This window comes from Branchiostoma floridae, chromosome 17 (assembly GCF_000003815.2).
Source record: "Branchiostoma floridae strain S238N-H82 chromosome 17, Bfl_VNyyK, whole genome shotgun sequence".
NCBI lineage: Eukaryota > Metazoa > Chordata > Leptocardii > Amphioxiformes > Branchiostomatidae > Branchiostoma > Branchiostoma floridae.
In genome coordinates this window covers 11,286,335-11,306,625 of record NC_049995.1, presented here as the reverse complement: position 1 = coordinate 11,306,625, position 20,291 = coordinate 11,286,335, and the positions used below count along the sequence as shown (strand labels likewise).

The 20,291-nt window shown below is 37.4% G+C and overlaps 1 protein-coding gene across 5 annotated transcripts in view; it reads left to right on the top strand.

Moving 5' to 3' along the window:
* LOC118404830 (regulating synaptic membrane exocytosis protein 2-like) overlaps positions 1 to 18,053 on the top strand; it is a 186,015-nt gene extending 167,962 nt beyond the window's left edge. For 3 of the 5 annotated variants that reach the window (XM_035804193.1, XM_035804195.1, XM_035804194.1), the window contains 6 exons: positions 7,010 to 7,251; positions 8,195 to 8,312; positions 10,903 to 11,114; positions 11,804 to 11,821; positions 13,088 to 13,227; positions 14,099 to 18,053. In XM_035804193.1, coding sequence (XP_035660086.1) covers positions 7,010 to 7,251; positions 8,195 to 8,312; positions 10,903 to 11,114; positions 11,804 to 11,821; positions 13,088 to 13,227; positions 14,099 to 14,302 — 934 coding nt within the window. In that variant the 3' untranslated portion in view covers positions 14,303 to 18,053. Of the gene's footprint in view, positions 1 to 1,880; positions 3,962 to 7,009; positions 7,252 to 8,194; positions 8,313 to 10,902; positions 11,115 to 11,803; positions 11,822 to 13,087; positions 13,228 to 14,098 lie in introns of those variants that run through there. The other 2 variants (XM_035804192.1, XM_035804196.1) reach the window with 2 other exon arrangements.
* The last annotated feature ends 2,238 nt before the right edge of the window (positions 18,054 to 20,291 follow it).

Below are 20,291 nucleotides of genomic sequence, written 5' to 3'. Positions count from 1 at the left end.
ACTTCCGAATGACTTCAATGTTGAGAGAGAAATCTGATTCTATTAGGCCAGGGCTGTTTCCAGTACCTGTAATACTTGGGATTTTTAGGAATGGTAAAATTTTTTACCTCAAATATGAGAACTTCACTACAGAAAATTGATGATGGTTTTTGTAAACTTATGATGACAAATTAAGTGACGGAAATTAACAACATAGGTTCCATAACAATGAGTCTGATGGAAACAAATTTAAAACTGGAGACAGCTTTAGTTTGATACAACCCTTTGGTGCATGAGTCTTACCCATTTTTGGCCAAGACATGAATGTTGTTTTCATTGACTTATAGAAAGCATTAATCCTTCTTTTTGACCATATTTGGGGTAAAACCCAAACAATTCTGCAGAGTAAGTTTCATCTGAAATTGATGCTTCATCAAATAGGTTTTCTTTTTTTACTTTAAGCAAATTTGGGATAAAAGCCACCTCAACGAATCCCACAGAGTACACTCTAAATTAATCTGAAGTTTCAATGCTCTTTCATAAAGTTTGATCAATGAGGTTTTTAAGCAAACATTCTTCCAAAAGGCTTGTTATGTTTAAAAAGAAATGTTAAAGATTGACTTGTAGTAGATAATCTTGAATGGCCTAGATTTTTTTTATTATTCTTCCACCTTCACATAATTATCATAATGCTGCATGTTAACATGTTGTAGCTTATGTTTGCCAAGCAATTTGAATCACTTTTACACCATCCTACTTTTGCTTAATATGTTTTGAAAATTCATTTCTTACTAAAAAGAAATTTTATGTGTTGCAAGTAAGACTTTAGATTGTACTTTTTTTCTGAACAGAATTCGGTATCTTTTGACTTGTTGTGTTGATTCTGCTATAATGAGTAATATTTTATTTTTGTTATTTCCCCACTTATTTTTGCAACCTGACCATCTCAACGTTATAATACAGAGGACAATAGTCTTAAATTTTCATGTTAAATACTTGGCTCCAATGAAATTCAGTTTTTCAGAAACTGTCCAAAAACATTTGCTATGATAATATTTGTAATTACTTGCTTCAATCTTCCAATCACTTTTATTCAGGCTTTTATTTTTTTGCATTCCACTCATTTTGGGGGAGTCCATGCTGTTAGACTTATCATTTTAAGTTTTTGAAAGTATTTTTTTCTCAATTTCAAGTCAGAAGGTTCCAATTTTTGGGGGCCAGCAAGGTAAATTTTTGTTCGTCCCACTCAGAATGTTTTGGTTTTGAGGACAAAGGGACAGGTCCTGGAGACACCCTGCTTTGGATAACTTTCAATTCTGAACCTTTCATGGATAATTTTTTTCAAATCCTGTCCCATTTGTTATAAAAAAAAAGCTCTAAAGAAAGCCATAAACTCGTTGTCTTTGAACTTGAGAGTGGTCAGCTTGTAAAAATGTTGCACGGATCAGATTTTACTGCACTGCACCTTTTATGCCGTTAACGGCTCACTGCACGATAAGGTAGTAAAATGGAAGTAGATGGCAAAGGGTCATCTAAGATAGCCTGGTATCCATTTTATTTTAGCTCCAATTCACTCTTCCGATCGCTTATACACAGAATAATCTGGCACCCATTCCTATGTTGTAGCCCTTATTTTAGGGTATCAAACATCTCATTTAGGAATGTATGGAAATCACACTCCTAAATGCATAGTCAAACCCTAGAGCTAGCTAAGGAAAAGTGTGCAACTTTGAGCCAATCAGGTCTCCTATATTTTATTCAAATGCTAATTGTTTCTGTATTAAAGGGTGCCAGAATATTAGGTACAGGAGGAAGGGACTGGGCAAAAATAGAATGGATACTAGGCTACAGCAAGGCCCGACGCACCCTTAATTTTGTGTTGTCTTTATGTTTTGTTGCAGTACCGCTGGTAGTAGTGCCCGTAGAAAAGATGCCCTGACTCATACCCCCACTGACCATGAGATAAAGCACAAACTCAGAGGCCTCACGCCTCAGAACTCGGTCGCAAACCCAGACAAAAAGGGGAGGAGAGCCGATGCGATTCTTGAGGAGTTTGAGGCAGAGGAAACCGAATTGATCCCATCTTCCAAAGAAAAGAAAAGTCGGAAGAGATCCGGGCTCTATGCTTGCTTTAAACCCAATGAAGATGATTAATGACAAGAGTTAGAAAAGCTGGAAACTAAAAATTGGAAAACTAGCTGTATTCATGATAATGAGAGAACTTGGTGATGATCGTCTATGCAGTTTAGTAGTATGTAATGTTGAGAAGTTGATTAATGTGTTGTGGACTTTCAGAAAATATTGGTCCATTGCCACACAATTTTTAACGTCTTTGTTCTGTCGACAAAAAGCAACCCTTTATAAAATAATTTGTTTGCTGGGAGCCTTGTTTTCCCAGTCTCTTACATTGAGCCAAAAGAACATATCCTTGAAGAAAAAGATGACGCAGCCGGCAAGATACATGTACGTGTACAGAATACTAGCACAAAAAATCCTTAAATCAGAAGGAGCTGTCCCAAATAATTGCAAATTTACAGCTTAAATGAAAGCAAATGTGCACAGATTTCCTAACACTTGGAAGATGCTCATATAACTGTTAGGATTATGAATTACAGCGTAAATATGTACAAAGTTATTACTTTATAGGCAGCTGGTGATAAATATTTTGGGTTGACGGTTGTTGATGAGTGATGTGTATTTAGTTTCAAACTTTTCTTTGCTGTACATAAAATTATAGATTTGGCATTTATTTCTATTTTAGCTAGCTTTTGAAATTTGCTCTTCTCTTCAGAAGTTTGATTTTGTTGCAGAGTTAGTGTTACAAACTTGTTCTACATATCACAACACATGTACAAAGTCTACTCTGCTTTTTTCGTTTTTATCTTAACATCGAATACATATCATATTAAAGCCACAATTAGAGTAAATGTTATGATTTATCAAGATGAGATATGGTCAGTATAAGTACAATTTAATATTCATGTAAATATCTTCTTGCCAGTTTTTGGTCACTATGTCTAATTTGGTGATCATTTTTGATAAGGTCTTTAATTAGATAACTTTGTGTTGTATTTTGGTTTGTTTATTTCTGATTGTGCAATTTTACATTTACAATTTAGAATAATGCAGCTCTGAATATGTTTCAGGTTATGATCATGACATTCGTACATAAAAAGGGAAAATTATGCAATCTAAAAAGGAGTATGTTGTTTTAAAATAATACTTCTAAATGTTTTGCATATAAAGCAGGCACATATGTGCAATCAAAGTATATCTTAAATTTTCTAATATGAAAATAAAGGAAACCACACTATCATTTTACTTTTACAATTGGCTCAATACATGACAAGTGGCTTTATAAGCATTTCTGATCAAACTTAGACATTCAAATGCTAAAATATTTATTCTTAAATGACCTTGACTGTGGAAATTTTACCACCAAAAGTATGAAAATATAGTTACCTCTTGCTTTTGGCTCAAGAAAGTTCCTGACAAAATCTCCTACATCTTAATGTACAAGCCTCTGTCAGAGTCATTTAAGGTTTCAATTAATGCAGGCTAAGATTCCACTGATCATGTCTAGTATATAGCAGAAGCATGAAAACTACATTACAGTTATTGGTTTTAATACTTTCCTCAATGATAGTGTGCCATAGAAAAGATCAATCAAAATCAGTGTCATTGAAAATTATGTCAGAACCATCTAGAATACTATATAATAAAATATTTCAAAGCTAATAGACAAACATGAAAGATATAAAGCACAAGCATGGTCTTTATATATCAATTAGGTTGGTAGATAGGACAATTTGTTATGTAAATATTAAACCTTAAACATGTATATGAAAACAGAGAAATATTACATTAATATATTTGCATGCATTTTTTGTGTTGTGTCTTGTGTATGATTATGTCTTGCACGGTGAAAATGTTATTTTTTGTGTTTTAACAAAAAATAAAGTATCAGCATGTCTCTTTGTTTCCTTTGTGATTTTTTGTTGCTGTCTTTCTGTTTACTCTTATATAATAATGTAAAATCACACATGAAATTTATTCTCAATCATCCTTATCATTTTGATACTTTGAAAAAGTTATTGTAACCGTCTTACAATTTGATGATATGTTTTAGATATTTTATGGTCTCTTGAGACAAATGCTACTGTTACAGTATCTGCAAAACTTATGCAAATGTTTTTATTGTAATAGTCCAGTATTAATGTGAATCTGGTGACATAAAGGCAAAAAGTTATTCCAACTTTTTATCATTATCAGACATTTGTAGAACTATCTTTACAATTAGTAATAAATGGTGATGATACCTGTATGCATAGGTGAACGGCACTCTGTCAAGTTTAGGTAAAAATAGGTGGGACCCTTGCACTCATCAATTTTGATTATGGGATAGTTTACCATTAGTGTCACAACTAGCAATCTTCATTAGAAATTTTATTTCACTCTTCATACATTTTGACAGCCTCTTCCGGAAAACGATGCATCAAATCAGTCATCTCCTGTAAACCTGTAGGATCAATTTTTACATGACATTACTCACGACTGGTAAAATAACTAATGCATCAGGCATTGATTCATGGCATCAATGTAGCTCCAGTAATGTGTAAAATCAAGTTATTGCAGACCATTGGATAATTGTGCTTTACAGAGCCTGGGTTGAGGTTTAGGTAGCTCACACATCTCCAACAACTGAAAAATGAAATGTTCATGTCTTGGTGTGCAATTGTACTTTTCATCTTTAAATTTTGCCCTCTTAAAGTCTCAGCACAGAGCTAAGTGCATTGATAAACTGAAGACATCAGCAGGGCTGTCTCCAGGACCCATCCTACCATCCTGGGAGGCAGATTTTCTTGTTTGGACGGAGAAAACTTTCACCCATCCCTAAAAAAAATCTGAACTTCATAACAAGAAATTGATAAAAATGCATGCTAAGCTTGAAATGACTGCTAAAAAGCAAAAATTATCAACTGGGGTACCAATTGACAAATAGAAATGAAAAAAGAATAAGCTGGAGGCAGCTATAATGAGAGAGAGGAATCGCCATTCTTTTGTGCTTAGTGCCTGTCCTTGGTGCTGAACAAGTGAATGTGGCTGTTCTAAGGCAATTTGCTCATCAACCTCCCAGAAAGTGTGAATTAAAACAGATTTTACAGTGTTCAGCTGTTGCAGACTGCAAATTTAGGCATATGTTGTGACCTTGATGTTTTTTATTAATAGTAGTCCATTGTTATTGGACCTTATTGTATATGGACACTCATGCATATCTTACATTCCAAAGTAGTTTAGGATTAGGTATATGTCGGCATTAGGGATGTTCCCTTTGATATCCAATTTCAAGTCTTAATAGCAATTATAAACAACTGTTAAGTAATAAAAATTAAACAAGAGATGTTATATAATATTGAATGCTGAGCCTTTTCAGTAAATGTAAAGTTTAACCTATAACTACTAATTTCTCATGCTTTTTGGTGGGGATTTTGTTATGAGTGAATTTTGCCCTTACATTTCCAATAGTAACTACAATGTAATAGATGACAACAAATGATTCATAATTGAAGCTATGTAAGTATAGGACTAAATTGAGTGGAAAAAAAAACAAGATATCCTGTATTGTCACCAATTTTTCTCACACAATATACACTTAAAATGTACCAGAAACATTGCAGTCAAAAACACTATTCCTTTTGTAAGCTACCATCAAGAACACAAAATCTTGAAGAAAAAACACCTGGCCCAGATAAGTATTGAAGGAATGATGACCAAGAACGAATTTGACAACATTCTAAAAACTTGAGTATGAAAATCTGTGACGTTCTCCGTATCTACTTGGTCCAATCCCCTGTTAATGTGGCAGACCAATACCATGTTCACTCAAGTCTGTCGAACTAAATGTCTTGTTCGTGGAAGTAATCAGTTCAGGTCACAAAAACCTGACTTTATGGATATCAACTGTGTGAGCACGTACATTAATTTTGTCCAGTCTCCCTTCAAAGAGTAATCTTGTTTGGTAACTGATAGATGGTGAGGGAAAGTTGCCAATGATTGCTTTTCACGATGATAAAACATGTAAATCCTTCACTTTTTCACAAGATACTGCAATATTCAAATTTATGTTTCCATTGACTTGAAGGTGTTGACATGAATGTTGACTTGAATGAGCATGTGTAATAAAAAAGAAGTCCACACTAGATGATTTTTTTAACTTCTTCCAATTATGGAATTTTTAGAAAAGCTGGCTTTTAAGATGAAAATTGTTTGGCCTAATGATAAAGCAAATAAAGTAACCTGTTTACCCTAGCCAGTCCACATTCAACTAATTGACATTCCTACATCCTGGGTCAGTCATGGGCTTCAACATGTCTTTTACTAATGATGCTTTAATGTACAAGACTTCGTGTAAAACCAAAAGGGTCCAAGTAGTGTAAAAAGCAGGGATAAAGATGTGTCATATGTGGACTTGTGCTTAGGTAGAACAATTTTTTACTTGATGGTTGCCCATGGAATCCACCAGAAAGATAGTACAGAGGAGATCAAAACTATTATACATTTTAACTTTGCAAATCTTATAACTACCTTCAAAGGTGTATAGAAGTTTGCCACTTGGCTTCCATAGTAACCTGGCTCCAGGAAAATAAGAAGCAAAGAACATGGGTCAAAATGATACTTCTGAAGTACTTGACTTGTGTAAACATTCTAACACCATTGGAATTGACTGGACTTTCACAGGTACCAAAGGAATCGACTATTTATTTTCTACAATACAGAGGAGTTACACATGATTTATAAGTGTGGAATTTGTTTAGTTAAGTTGTTACGAGGCTTCCATTAACCTGGCTCCAGGTAAATAACAAATGGGTCAAAATGCCATTTATTATATACTTGTACTTGTGTAAAGATTCTAACATCTTTGACAGGTACCAAAAGAATCAACCATGTAGTTTCTACAACAAACACAGATGAGTTACACATGATTTGTGAGAGTACAATTTGTTTAGAAGTTGTTGCTTGGTTCCCGTAGTAACCTGGCCCCAGGCATGCGGCACCCCCCACCCCCGGGCGGCTCACGGTTCCCGACCCGCTCTACCAGCAGTGCGGAGATGTACATGTACGACCGCAACGACGGCAGCGTGTCCGACACGGCCGTCTCTTCCATGGACAACCGGCGGCGGATGCGGAAGACATCGACCAGCAGCAAGATGATGGCCTTCATGGGACTGTCGAGAAAGAAGAGCTCCAGCACCTCCCAGCTGTCTGCTACGGGTAAAGAAAATAAGCTTTTTATATATGTTTTTCTATGTTTACCCTGACCTCAGCTTAGCAGCCGGGCTGACAAATTTTCATCTGCCAGGATGCTGTCGTACAGCACTGAGGGGGCGTTAGGGACCGATTATCACCCAGCAGGACTGAATTGCAAGTGTCTGGAGCGAGCTGCCATTTGGCGCCACTCAGGTGACCTCAATACGACAGTAATTGCCCCAGGTGTGGCCAAGGGACTGTTTGTTTTGAACTACTCACACTGCACCATCGCACGTGTGGTGGGTTCTTTAACATGCCTGGGGTATGGCTTTCCCCAGACAAGGGACCACAATTTTACGTCCTATCCGAGGGATGGCCCTAGCCAAAGCTAAGTACTCATTAGTGAGTGAGGAAAGCCATGTAAAGTGCCTTTGCCAAGGGCACAAGATCGGTGACACACAGCCGAATTCGAACCTGAGACCTCTTGGTCCCGAGGCAAACACGCTGCCACTGGGCCACGCAATCTCACACGCAATCTCATATTTACCTCCATGGCAGAGAAACATATTGTTTTTGCTTCCTTTTTTCTCCTTCTTCTTCTCCAAACAAATTAGGTCAATGACCTAGAACAGACAGCTGTTACCATGGTTTCTTGAAAAGTAGCAAAAACCTGTGGCGTTTGATTACATCCTGTAGCAAGTGACAGGACAGACCTGAAGGGGCTGGTCACCATATATATAGAGAGATTCATTACAGGCAGATTTATATTGATAACAGGCAGATTTTCAGCTCATAATGGCATTGAGTTGTTTGAATTTAGAAATCTTCTGCGTGTAATTTCATTAAAATAACAGCTTTATTGGTATCAATACAAAATTACATTTATCAGAGTACATATTGTATGTGGAGCAGGGCCAACATGCAATATTGTCATCCTTTATCAATTATTTTGTTGTGTTTTTCTCAGATGCTGGGAAGTCTCCTCGCAGCGGCTTGTTTAGTCCAGCGTCCATGCAGAACATCGGACGCCAGGCGAGCACTGAGTCTACCGGCAGCCTCAGCTCTGACTCCTCCAGCATGACAGCGTAAGTTTTACTATGAAACATCTTTGCAAAGCATCTTGAGAACTTCTGAAAGCATCCTGAGATCTTTTGAAAGTGCCCTGAGATCTTTTCAAAGCATTTTGAGATCTTTTCATATCATCTCCAGATCTTCCCAAGTCATCTTGAAATCTTTTCTTAAACTTTCTAATAGTCAATGAAGTAGCTTTTCATTTTGTTGTTATTGTGCACATAAAATAATGAATCATGTAGTGACAGCAATGAAAAAATAGCACACAGATGACCCAGAAATTGGTGTTACTGTGCAAGGCTACTCGAATGTTTGGTACTCATCTACTATCTTTACATAGGGGATACATAGTACACATAATAAAAAACTATGTCACTTTTGGGTGTGTCAAATCAGCTTCTTAGTCAAATCGACATTTTGCATGGTATGTAGGGTTGTGCTATCATGTTCCTTGTCAATGGTAAATCTTTCATCAGTTTTTTGTGCAATGCAATGGTAGTAGATTGTAAAAACTGTCCATATATAATATATTATACATGTCTAGATAGATGTAATTTGTCTTTTCCCACTTTGACACAAAACAATGTCAGAGTTTGACAATGATGATTGTTTTTTTCACTTTATAGTTGTCTGCTGTTTACTTTTGCACAATCCAAAACAATATTGTCATCATTTTTTTCCTGTCCTTGGGGCTGAATGCAAAATTTCCATTGCGTTTCTCTGCCTTTAGTGCTGAATGTCAATTCTTCTTTGGGTTTCCCTGCCCTTGGTGCTGAATAACAAACTTCTATTGAATTTCCCTGTCCTTGGTGCTCAATGCAAAACTTCCATTGGGTTTCCCTGTCCTTAGTGCTTGATACCAAATTTTCATTGGATTTTGCTGTCCTTGGTGCTGAATACCAAATTTTATTAGGATGTCTCTGTCATTTGTGCTAAATGTTAAAATTCATTAGATGTGTATGTCCATGATACTGAATGACTTATTTCTACCAGGTGGCCTTATTCTTAGTACTAAATGTCAAATTACCATTGGATAGCCCTCTTCTTCGTGCTTATGGCAAAATTTCTCCTTGGTAGTGGTGTCCTTGGTTCATTGGGTAGCTATTTGTTGGGCACCAAATCATATGATAATTGTAATATAATCATTGTGTAGTATCATCTTCAATACTTCTTTTGCTCTTTCTGCATCTTAAGTTGAACACTATGTCATCTGATTGTCTTAGGTGGTGTTGTAACTAGTATCACACATGTTGATATGGTTTTAAGTTGTTCATGATGTACTTGTACATGTACATTGTCACAATGTCATGTGTTCACATCCAATAGATTTGTCCCCTTTGTGATCCATTGTCCTTTGTAGCTCATGCTCCATTGTTTCATGTTCCTCCATCCATTATTAATTTCACCACACCATTGTTTCCCTTTAATAGTTTCCTCAAGACATATCATGTTAAGACATTGTGGGTGTTGAAATTATTTTTTTAATTCTGAATAAATAAAGCACAAATTAAAAGATATTTACTAATTTGGTACTTAAATTTCAGTCCTGAAAACAGGCTTCTTGAGAGGCTCCTATTGCCAAACACTTTCAATTATCAAGAAATGAACAATGAATAATATTTTTAAAGCAGTAGTCAGAACTCACACACAATTTGTAGAAATTTTCAAAAAGAATTAAAGACTTTTAAAAAAGGCTCATCGATCAAGATGCCTCTGTCTTGGACTTTAGTTCAACTTTTCTCTCTCATTTCCTAAAATGACTAAAATCAATCTGCCAAGCAAACCAGGAACCCTGCCTAACTGTCTTGTTTTTCTTGTGTGTTTAGTTAATTCTGACTAACTGTTCAGAGGCCACATCCATCCCATAGCGAATAATTCTTCAGCAACGTTTTATCTTTTGGAAAGGCTCAAAACACATTCCTCTTGGATTTTAGATTAACTTTTCACTACCATTTTTTAACAAGACTAAAATCGATCTGCTAAGCAACCCACAAACCCTGCCTAACTGTCTTGTTTCCTGTGTGTGTTTAGACTCAAATGTAGACTCAAACCTGCTCATTTTGTACTGAAAACCAGTTTGGAAATCTTGTCTACCATGACGAACCCTGCCTAACTAACTGTCTTGTTTTCCGTGTGTGTATTCTGACAAACCTAAAAACAAGACGAAAAAGAGTGATGATCTGCGAAGCAAAGCAGGAACCCTGCCTAACTAACTGTCTTGTTTCCTGTGTGACTGTGTGTTCTGACAAGCCTAAAAACAAAACGAAAAAGAGTGATGATCTGTGAAGCAAAGCAGGAACCCTGCCTAACTAACTGTCTTGTTTCCTGTGTGACTGTGTGTTCTGACAAACCTAAAAACAAAACGAAAAAGAGTGATGATCTGCAAAGCAAAGCAGGAACCCTACCTAACTAACTGTCTTGTTTTCCGTGTGTGTGTTCTGATAAACCTAAAAACAAAACAAAAAAGAGTGATGATCTGTGAAGCAAACCACAAACCCTGCCTAACTAACTGTCTTGTTTTCCGTGCGTGTGTTTAACACCGTCTGACTCCCACCCTGCTCTAACCACCCTGTCCTCGTCTCTCCTCTCTCCGCAAACTTACAGCGTGTGGTTCCCATCTAGCTTGAGGCTGGACGGGCCCATCAACGACTTTCTGGACGGGCTGGGGCCGGCCCAGCTGGTGGGGAGACAGGTGCTGGGCGCCCCCTGTCTGGGGGACATCCAGGTGGGGCTGATGGACCGGCGCGGACAGCTGGAGGTGGAGATCATCCGGGCGCGGGGTTTGATTCCCAAACCTGAGGCCAACGTACTGCCTGGTACGAACCATGTGTTCTTACTTCATTTAACAGTGTACATATCTATATCATTGTCAGTAGAGTAGTAGGGTCTTTTTTGCTACTTGTGTTTACTGATTTTGTAGTAGCTATACATGTATACATGTAGGTTTTTTGTTGTATATTTTTCAGCTGCAATTATGTAATTGTTTAGTGAATCGCTTTGCAAAGTTGTTAGTCATTCATAAATAGAAATTTCAATGAATTATCAAGTTGCATGTAGTTTTATTTAACTTTTGTTCAGCATACAAACTAGAAATGCTAGAATACAAAAGCATGACATGCCATTTTCCTTATGTTGCTCCATTTGTTTTATTAGCTACTTGTGTTTAGCCATTTTGTAGTAGGTTCTAAGTTATATATTTTCCGGCTGCAATAGTGAAAAACTACAGTTGCATGGATTGAATGCTGGTAGTATGCTTTCCGTTGAGTACACATAATGACAGTATCTCATTGATGTTACTAATTGTTACAGCAGGTTATTGATGATAGAAACACAGCTATAAGCTTGAATCAGTACAATTAATAAACAGAATTTAGCGTCATTAACACAAATTTCTTCATTAATATAACCCAGGCCATATTAGTGCCCACAGGCTCCATTTCCTCCCTAGTCCTCCCAAATTTAAACATAATGGACTCTTCCGTCCTTCTATCACAACGCAACTCAGCGGCCGCTGAAGTTCCAGGTGGGTGAAGTGCATCCTGGGTATAGAATGCACCCTGCATGACGACCTTGAATGCCTGCCAATCAATCAACTACTAATACTTTTGAACCAATCTTTTTTCACGTGAAATCTAGACTCCCTTTTGGTCGCACTCAATGTGATAACCTCCACATTTTCCTATATTTCTACATTCTATAACCAAACTTGTCTTTAATAAGCAGCAAGGATGAAACCAGTAAAGCATGAACTAATACATGATGAAATAGTTTCAACTAAACTTCAGAAAACTTCATAACCCCCTGAAAACTTCTGTATTATAATTAACCTCTGCACTCTCTGTGGTTAATTAAAAGTCTCCTTGATTGCTCATTAGTCCACATACAAAGGAAAAGTTAAAAGAATGTCACCAAAACTAAGATGATATTACTTTTCTACACAAGAATTGAAATCATTGCCATTGTTAAGGTTGCTATTATTACTACATGTGTATAAGGAATCAAAATAGTGGGGAGGGGGGTGTAAGATAGACTTTGAGACAGTAGCAGAAGAGTGATGCTTTTTGCCTGACAAAATAGAGGGAATAGTCCATCAGGAGAGAGAGAGCCAGATGCCACATGACTCAAACAGCAGCAGAAGAAATCAAAGTCAAGTCAGCAACATAGCAAAGTTATCTGTGTCAGGACCCAGTCGGTAAAGTTTGCCTGAACTGAACAGGAAAACTCTAAAAGTATATATGATAGTAGCATGTCATATATATGAGTTTGAGAATTACATCAATACAACAATTGCTATCAACTTTTCTGAGTCAGGATTGGAGTGTTACAGACTTTATAACATATTTATTGCCCTATCCAGATCATACTGTATCTTTAGATAAAATATTTGTTGGAGTCAGTTCTCTGGAGTGAACTCAGGCTCTCAGCTTCCACAGGAGTGTACAGTCAGACCCAAATACCAGCAAAATAGGAAGACAAGCAAACAAATGACAGCTTATGTTGATCAGAAGAAACACTGTAAGTGCAGAAATGTTTGTGGTGGTTTTATGTAACTACAGTCTATGGCGCTTCCAAGAACTTAAAACCACCGCGAACACTCCATTTTCCCACTACCCCGAAAGTAAATCCCCGCGAACTTAAACGCATCTACAGTATTACAGGTTGAAAGACAACTTAGGGGGCTGAGGCGCAGTATAGGTACTTGCATAGGGGTCCAAATTATGGCTTAGGGGGTCTCAATGCTCATATTGTGCTGGCTAGGACACTGATGAGGTGATTTTATCCCTTACAGCTCCATATGTGAAAGTGTACCTGATGGAAGGGAAGCGGTGCATGGCCAAACTAAAGACCAAGACAGCCCGCCGCACGCTCGACCCACTATACCAGGAACAGCTGGTCTTCCAAGAGCCTTTTAGGGGCAAAATTCTACAGGTCAGTCCATGTATTTTTTTTTTTTAATTATTAGTCATTGGTGGGAGACCAATGTGCAAATGTTGGCACATTGGCGCACCAAATCCGTAGTGTGCATTTTGGCACACAGTTAAACATATTAGACAAAGAGGCTCGGTGGGGATCACTCCATCGTCAGGGTAGCTCGTGTAAAGTGTCTTTCACAAGGGCACAACGTCGGGGCATGGTGGGTATCGAACTCGGAACCTTTCAATTCCAAGCGGAATGCTCTACCAGTTACGCCACACTATTGCCACTAAGTCCATGAAGGGCAGACATCCATGTACATGTAATAAGATATGCCAGATAGCAATAGCAACTGGATATGGTTTTGTAAATTGAGCAATTGCTAATTTGCATTGTCCATGTATTTCTGTTACCATATCTAAACATGCATACTTCTTTATATGTAAGTTTTTCTGTTGTTGTATCTGTTATGCTATCCTCTGGGTAGCCCAAGATCAGTGCGAGTGTGCAAAAAAAAGTTTGGAAAAACCGTTACCCTCATCGTAAAATCAAAGTAGTCCGGAGGGTTGAGAATGGTATACCAAACAATAGATTCTTCAATTTTGGTCTTTTACTTGTTCATTTTTCTTTTGGCATTCTGCAACATAAGTAATGCTATTCTTTTTCAGATTTTTTTCTTCAATATTTGGGACATATATTTGCTCGTTTTGCAGTTGCATTGTGTGGTTTATGTGATGGCTATGTGCATGCAGTATTGTAGAAAACATTTATTTGGGAAGGAAAGACTTTCAGACTTGAAACAGACAAAGATTTATGTCTTACATATAATCAAACTAACACAGCCTCACGCATGAAGAATCTTACCTGATTTGTGTCCATGTGACAGATCACAGTGTGGGGGGACTACAACCGTATGCACGAGCGCAAAGTCTTCATGGGTGTCGCTCAGATCGTATTGGACGACCTCGACCTCTCCACCATGGTGATTGGCTGGTACAAACTTTTTCCTACATCCTCATTGGTCCAGCCAGCGACATTCGGACCACCACTACGACGTGCATCAATGACATCACTAGATACAGCGTACTGAGGGCACCCTGCCCTCCCCTTCCCCGTAGTGGTAGCATCCTTACCTAGAGTGGTTCAACATAGCACAGTGTTAGCGGACAGGACGATAGTATAGATACATATGGGTAGAAGAACGGAACAAAAAGAAGCATTTTTACAATCGTCTTATGAAAGAGATGCATGTAAAATAGTCGACTTCCACTGTCATTTTCTAAATGGTACTCAATTTGTTTGAATATAGAAGTTGATGAAGAAAGAAGAACTAGAACATGGTCAGACATTGAAAAAAACGCAGTAATACCTGTCAAACTATTAACAACAGGTCTGATTTTCTTGTTCATATTCTTTCTCTGTAGAAAAGCTAAAGAAAATTAGATATGATAGAATGTAGGAAGACAAGAAAGCCCATAACAATTAGCACCATGAATAGTTTTAAGTAAACTGAATATTTATTTACTTTTAAGAGAGATTTAATGGAAGCAATGAGATCGCAAGTTTATTTATTTATATCCTGCTTTCATATTTCTTGAGACATTGAACTTAAGTTTGAGGACGAAACTTCAGAAAATGATGTGATCAGTGGAAACTATATAGTAAAAAAATTCAGAAAAAAATTGAGCTGACAATCTTAGGAACATGCTGACCATGTTTGACTACATTATGATATAGGGAGAGGAACACCAATGCTGCCAGCTGCCTATCATGTTAGGCCTAAGAAAATTAATGTTATGTTTCCGATCACACGGTCCTGACAAAAATTAAACTTAGTAGGTTTTTTTTTTTTTTTAAACTGATTCAACAAATGTAGTCATAGCATTGTAAAAATAATTTTCAATATTTTGTTTTATCTCAAACAAAAAAGTACAAAGTTTACCACACATTTTTACATCTTATGTTCAAAATGCAAGTCTGTTAACACAGTGTGAAAGACGAGAAATCCATTTTGATATCCCCTGCCAAAAATGGCTACAGGCTTTTGCCAGGGTCAATCGGTTAACAGGAAACATAACATTTTCTTTCCTAGGCCCTAAATGATGTACTAAATATTTAATCTAATTTGTCTGTGACATTTAGGAAAGCAGTACTTTGTTGCAAAACTGTGTGTGTGTGTGGCCTAACATGAGACATGTGAGATGCACAACTTCCTCACTGAGGCTTTTTTTGGCTTCAGGAGAAAGCCTTGTAGTATATCATTCCAGTTTTGAGGCAAGCGAAGATGCCAAGTTTCTCTCTATAAAAGGTGACAATATAAAATTGCCAACTTTGCTCTTTTTACAGTCAGAATCACACAATCTACAGGTTTTCTGGATTTGATATCTTCCAATTCATTTTTTAGTTGTAAGTTTTCTGCACTGCTACTATTAGTTTATTTGAGTTAAGCCTCAACATTTATACAAAATCATATCAAACACATAACTGAAGTGAAAGAAAAACTTGTGATTGGAGAATCAAATTAAAGTTGAAACAAAATCTTACATTTTCAATACTTTTGAGCTATCTTGGTGTTGTGTATTTCATCATTGAGCAATGTATGTCTCATGTTGAGTCACATACCTTTATGTATTCTAATATAGTTTGAGACCCTTTATTTTGAAAGTAATTGCAATAATATGTTGAGCTGATAGGGGGCATTTTAGCCTCTTTGCAGAGGCATTATTGCCTTTGACAAGACTGACATTTTGTTATGTATTTTCCTTCAGACAGAACTTTTAACAGAAAATATTTTACTTATATATACATTTATATCCTACTTTCTTTTACTTTAATGTTTCAAATATCTTAGCTATTTTATACTTTGACATGATAATAGATTTGAACATATTTTTGGTAAGTTTTTTTGTTGCCTTTGTTGTTAACATTGTTGATGGCAGTGTTATAGAACACAGTTGCAGTTGGAATCAGAAAAGTTAGGATCATCCAGTGCAGTATGAAATGATGATGATGTTTTCTCCGTTTTCAGTGTTAATTTGAAACACCAAGAGTGCATATATGTACCATGGAACGTAATATATAACCCTTATTTATTTATCAGAAGGGACCTAGTGCAAAGGCAATGCCTGTCGTTCTAAATATGATGTACATAACTTTGAAATTTTTACATGGGAGGGGCCGTAAGGTTGTCCCACCAATGTAGTAGTATTAAACAGTATATCCAGCAGTGCAATGATAGGTAAGGACTATATGATAAGTACTTTTTATTGATTGACCAATATGCCCACGGGCCCAACTCATATATCAAATATATGTGTATTCATTGAGCTACAAACAGGCTAATTTGTATACGCAGGGTGGATATAGGGAAGTGTGTAAAGATGATGCAAAAATCTGTTTCGTTGAAAAGCAGTAAGACTTTGATTGTATGTTATCCTTCCTTATAAAAAAAGCTGACCTCCCCGTTGCATGCAGTGTAATCTTCCAATATACATTTGTAATGTATAAATTCAAATCGTGGGGAGACAGCGAGGGTCAAGTCCATTCTGAAGCAGAGGGGTGTGAGCGTAGACATTATAGACCTCATGGTAGCATCTCCACCCCTCTCTGTATATGCTTATGGTAGATTCCTCCTCATCTGGATAGTGTGTTTGAGATCATCCTACTCCACAAGAAGGGGGTGTTTTTCTCCTGCTCTGTATTGTATACCCTAGCAATAAGTCAACATTTTGGTTCGTTCTTCTGTGGATTCAATGAAGGTTTTTAAACTCATTTTCTCTGTATATAGAAGACGGACATGCAAGGTTTACTGTTAACCTTGCCAATGGAAATGATCATGTGACCAATCACATGAACATCATGTGACCATCACAAGGGTAAACCCGATACTATGAGAACTGATTTCTATATAGCGTATAAGTCTTGAGTTCTAAGCTAAGCAACTGTAGTCAGACAATGTTTTCGAAAGATTTCAATGACCAGTCAATAGCCGGGGTAGGGTTAAAAATTGTGGGGGACGAAGATTTTGCCGCAACATACATATGACAGTAATATATCTATAAATATATACACGTGTGTAAATGATGATAATAGGTTTTCACTTCTTGAGAAGCAAAGTTTCTCAGATGTACTGCGGAAGGAGTTAGGGAAAATTCTATGCAGCGTAACGAGACAGACCCGCCAGTGCTATACTTACAGATATACCCCTCTAGTTTATGTAAGGATGACCCTTATACCGAGACTTGTGTTATATATGAACTCATGACAATGTAATGTTTAAACCTTCCTTTATCACTGCTATAATCTGTTCCTGCTGCCCTGTACAGTGGGGTGCTGAAGAATCTTGTAAGAGCGACTTGTCCATGCAATATGCACTGCTTATCCTCCACTGTTCTTATAGGGTAACGTCTTCAATGTTCTGTTAACAGCTTCTGAAGCAACACTACAATTTGAACGTCTCGGTTAGACAGCATCTTGAGAAATAAGGATTGTGTACGTTTCCTTTAAGATTTATGTGTCAATAGTGACACTGCTAGAAACATTTAAGCATTTCCTTGGCGCTCTTACGTTTACTGTTAACACCCCCGTTGTGCTTTTCTTGCTTCTCTCTTGAGTGCAATATATGATAGTGTTTGTGGAATAAAGTTTCATATTATAGTTGATAGATGTATACACTTGCCAAGTGGGGGTGTCAGCAGGTAATGTAAGAGCAGCGCTATGTGTTACAAGGAGTATGCCCTTCCCACAAATGTATACACCCCCTGAAAATTCTGCACCAGTACTGCATGAGACAAGTGTGTTGTACCTTGTACCTGAATTAATAAAAAATTCTAAGTCTACAATGCCTTGTGATGCGTTTTTAATCCTATATTATATGTAGATGATATTTTAATGACAAAAAAAGCTTTGACAAGCCACGAACCAATTAGTAAAGAACGTCTTAGAATTAAGACTTCTATCAATGAATCGGTCTACTTATGTATGATATAATGTACATGATTAATTCCCAGTATTTTATAGTCAGAAATAGCCTCAATACCACCCCCCCCCCCCCCCCCCACACACACACACACACACACAAAGGAGCCCATCGCTTTATTCTCCAAGCAGAGGTTGGGTCGCTGGGATAGTAGAGACCAGGATTTTTACTAGCTTGCTCTCTTCAGGCGTAAAAATTCTGGCTACTACTATCCCTGCAAGCCAAACTCTGATTGGAGAATACTTCTCATTTCCCATCTGAAGTCACGAAATGGCAAATAGAATGACTTTGACTTAGAATGAAACGCTTCATAGGTGAGTTTATATATTAATAGCCAGGGCCTTTTCGGAATAGAATGAGGCGCTTTATGAGTGAGTTAGGGCCTTTAATTTTCAAAACAGGTGCTCTTAAAGGGATGTGATGAGGGATGAATGTCCACGTTTTCAATTTCGTGGCTTTCTTCCTCGCAACGTGTGTATAACAACTGTACATCCAAGAACAATGACTCAAACAGACTACATTTACCATTATGTAACAAAACAATAAATCCAGCAATGATGCTTCTACACTAGTCAAACACATGACTCCAACAACACCAGTACTAAGAATTGATAAAACACCAGTGCTAAGAAATCTTCAGCACTCAGGGTTCTCCCCAGAGAGTGGAATAAGGGAGGCCCTCCACTATACTCTCAGCCAGCTCCACTATACTATTTTTCAAATTTAGTGTGTTTCTTCCCAATTTTTATATTTCAGCCATACCATAGGTATGGTGAAATATATTGTATTCGTAATGTTTCTTTCTTTCTTTCTTTATATTTCAGCCATACCATAGGTATGGTGAAATATATTGTATTCGTAATGTTTCTTTCTTTCTTTCTTTCTCCTGTCAAATTTTCAAAGCGATTCATCTCCGCCGTTTCTGGACCAAATGACTTGAAATTTGGCACAAGGGTAGAGTGGGCCAATACCCAAATGTGTTTTTTTTATTTTTTTCATATCTGCTCCTTAAATGATTTTATTGAGGTTTTATTGCAACTTTTGGACCAAGACTGTATATTTTGGCCCCCTGTACCTATGGTATTACATCCAAATGACCTGAAATTTGGCACAGAGGTGCCCTAGATACTTATTCAAAGGATCCATGTATAATATGTAGTATAAATCACTTCAAAATGGCTCCTTAAGGAGGTTTTTGTGGGAGAGTTTAGGATAGGTAAGGTTGGAGTGCCGAGGTCAACGACCTCTAGGTCATTCTGGTGTGTCAGGGCCACAGGTGTGCCAGGTAGATCCAATTATCTACCTACCTACCTAGTCCATAGACATCCAGGTGGTTGGTGGACAAGGTAAATCCAATTAATGGCCAGCCAATGAGCGAGCTTATTTTGCTGGAAGAGTCCATTGTTGGACAGGGGGTGTATTTTAAAATTTACTTTTAGACTTTGGTGATAATGCCAATGTTTTTTTTAGCGGAAGTGTTTTCGCACTGATCCACTTGACATAAGACTACTACTGGGACAGTCCATTTTTGCACATAGGGGGGGATTTAAAAAAAATCAGTTTTGGACATGGGTGATGATTCCGAATTCCATTTGTTAAATGGAAGTTTACCCCCACCTGAAGACTGTACATGAGGAGGATTCGGCAGCCAATCAGCAAGCCTTGTTTTATCTGGAAGAGCCCATTCATGCACGGGGGACTTTTTTTTAAATTCAGTTTTGGACTGGGTTGCTTCTTATACAAAGGCCATGTACTGTGAGTATTTCTGGACTTGTCTATTGTGCAATTTCAAGCAGGGTGAGCTGGGAGATTCCATTCTTCGACGAAGGGGGTATTTTTTTAAAATTCATTTTGTGGACTTCGCTGACTATTTTAGCTGATATATTTTTGGATCGCTCCACTTTACATAGGGGTATAACAGGAAGAGTCGATTCTTGCACAGAGGGGGGATTTTTTGCAAATATGGTTTTGGACGGCTGATGATTCCAAATTCCATTTCTTAGCGGAAGTGTTTTTGGAGTCGTCTATTTTTTTGAGTCCATTCTTGAAGGGGTTTTTGTAAGATTCATTTTTGCTCATAAGTGTGATTAGTAGTTAGACG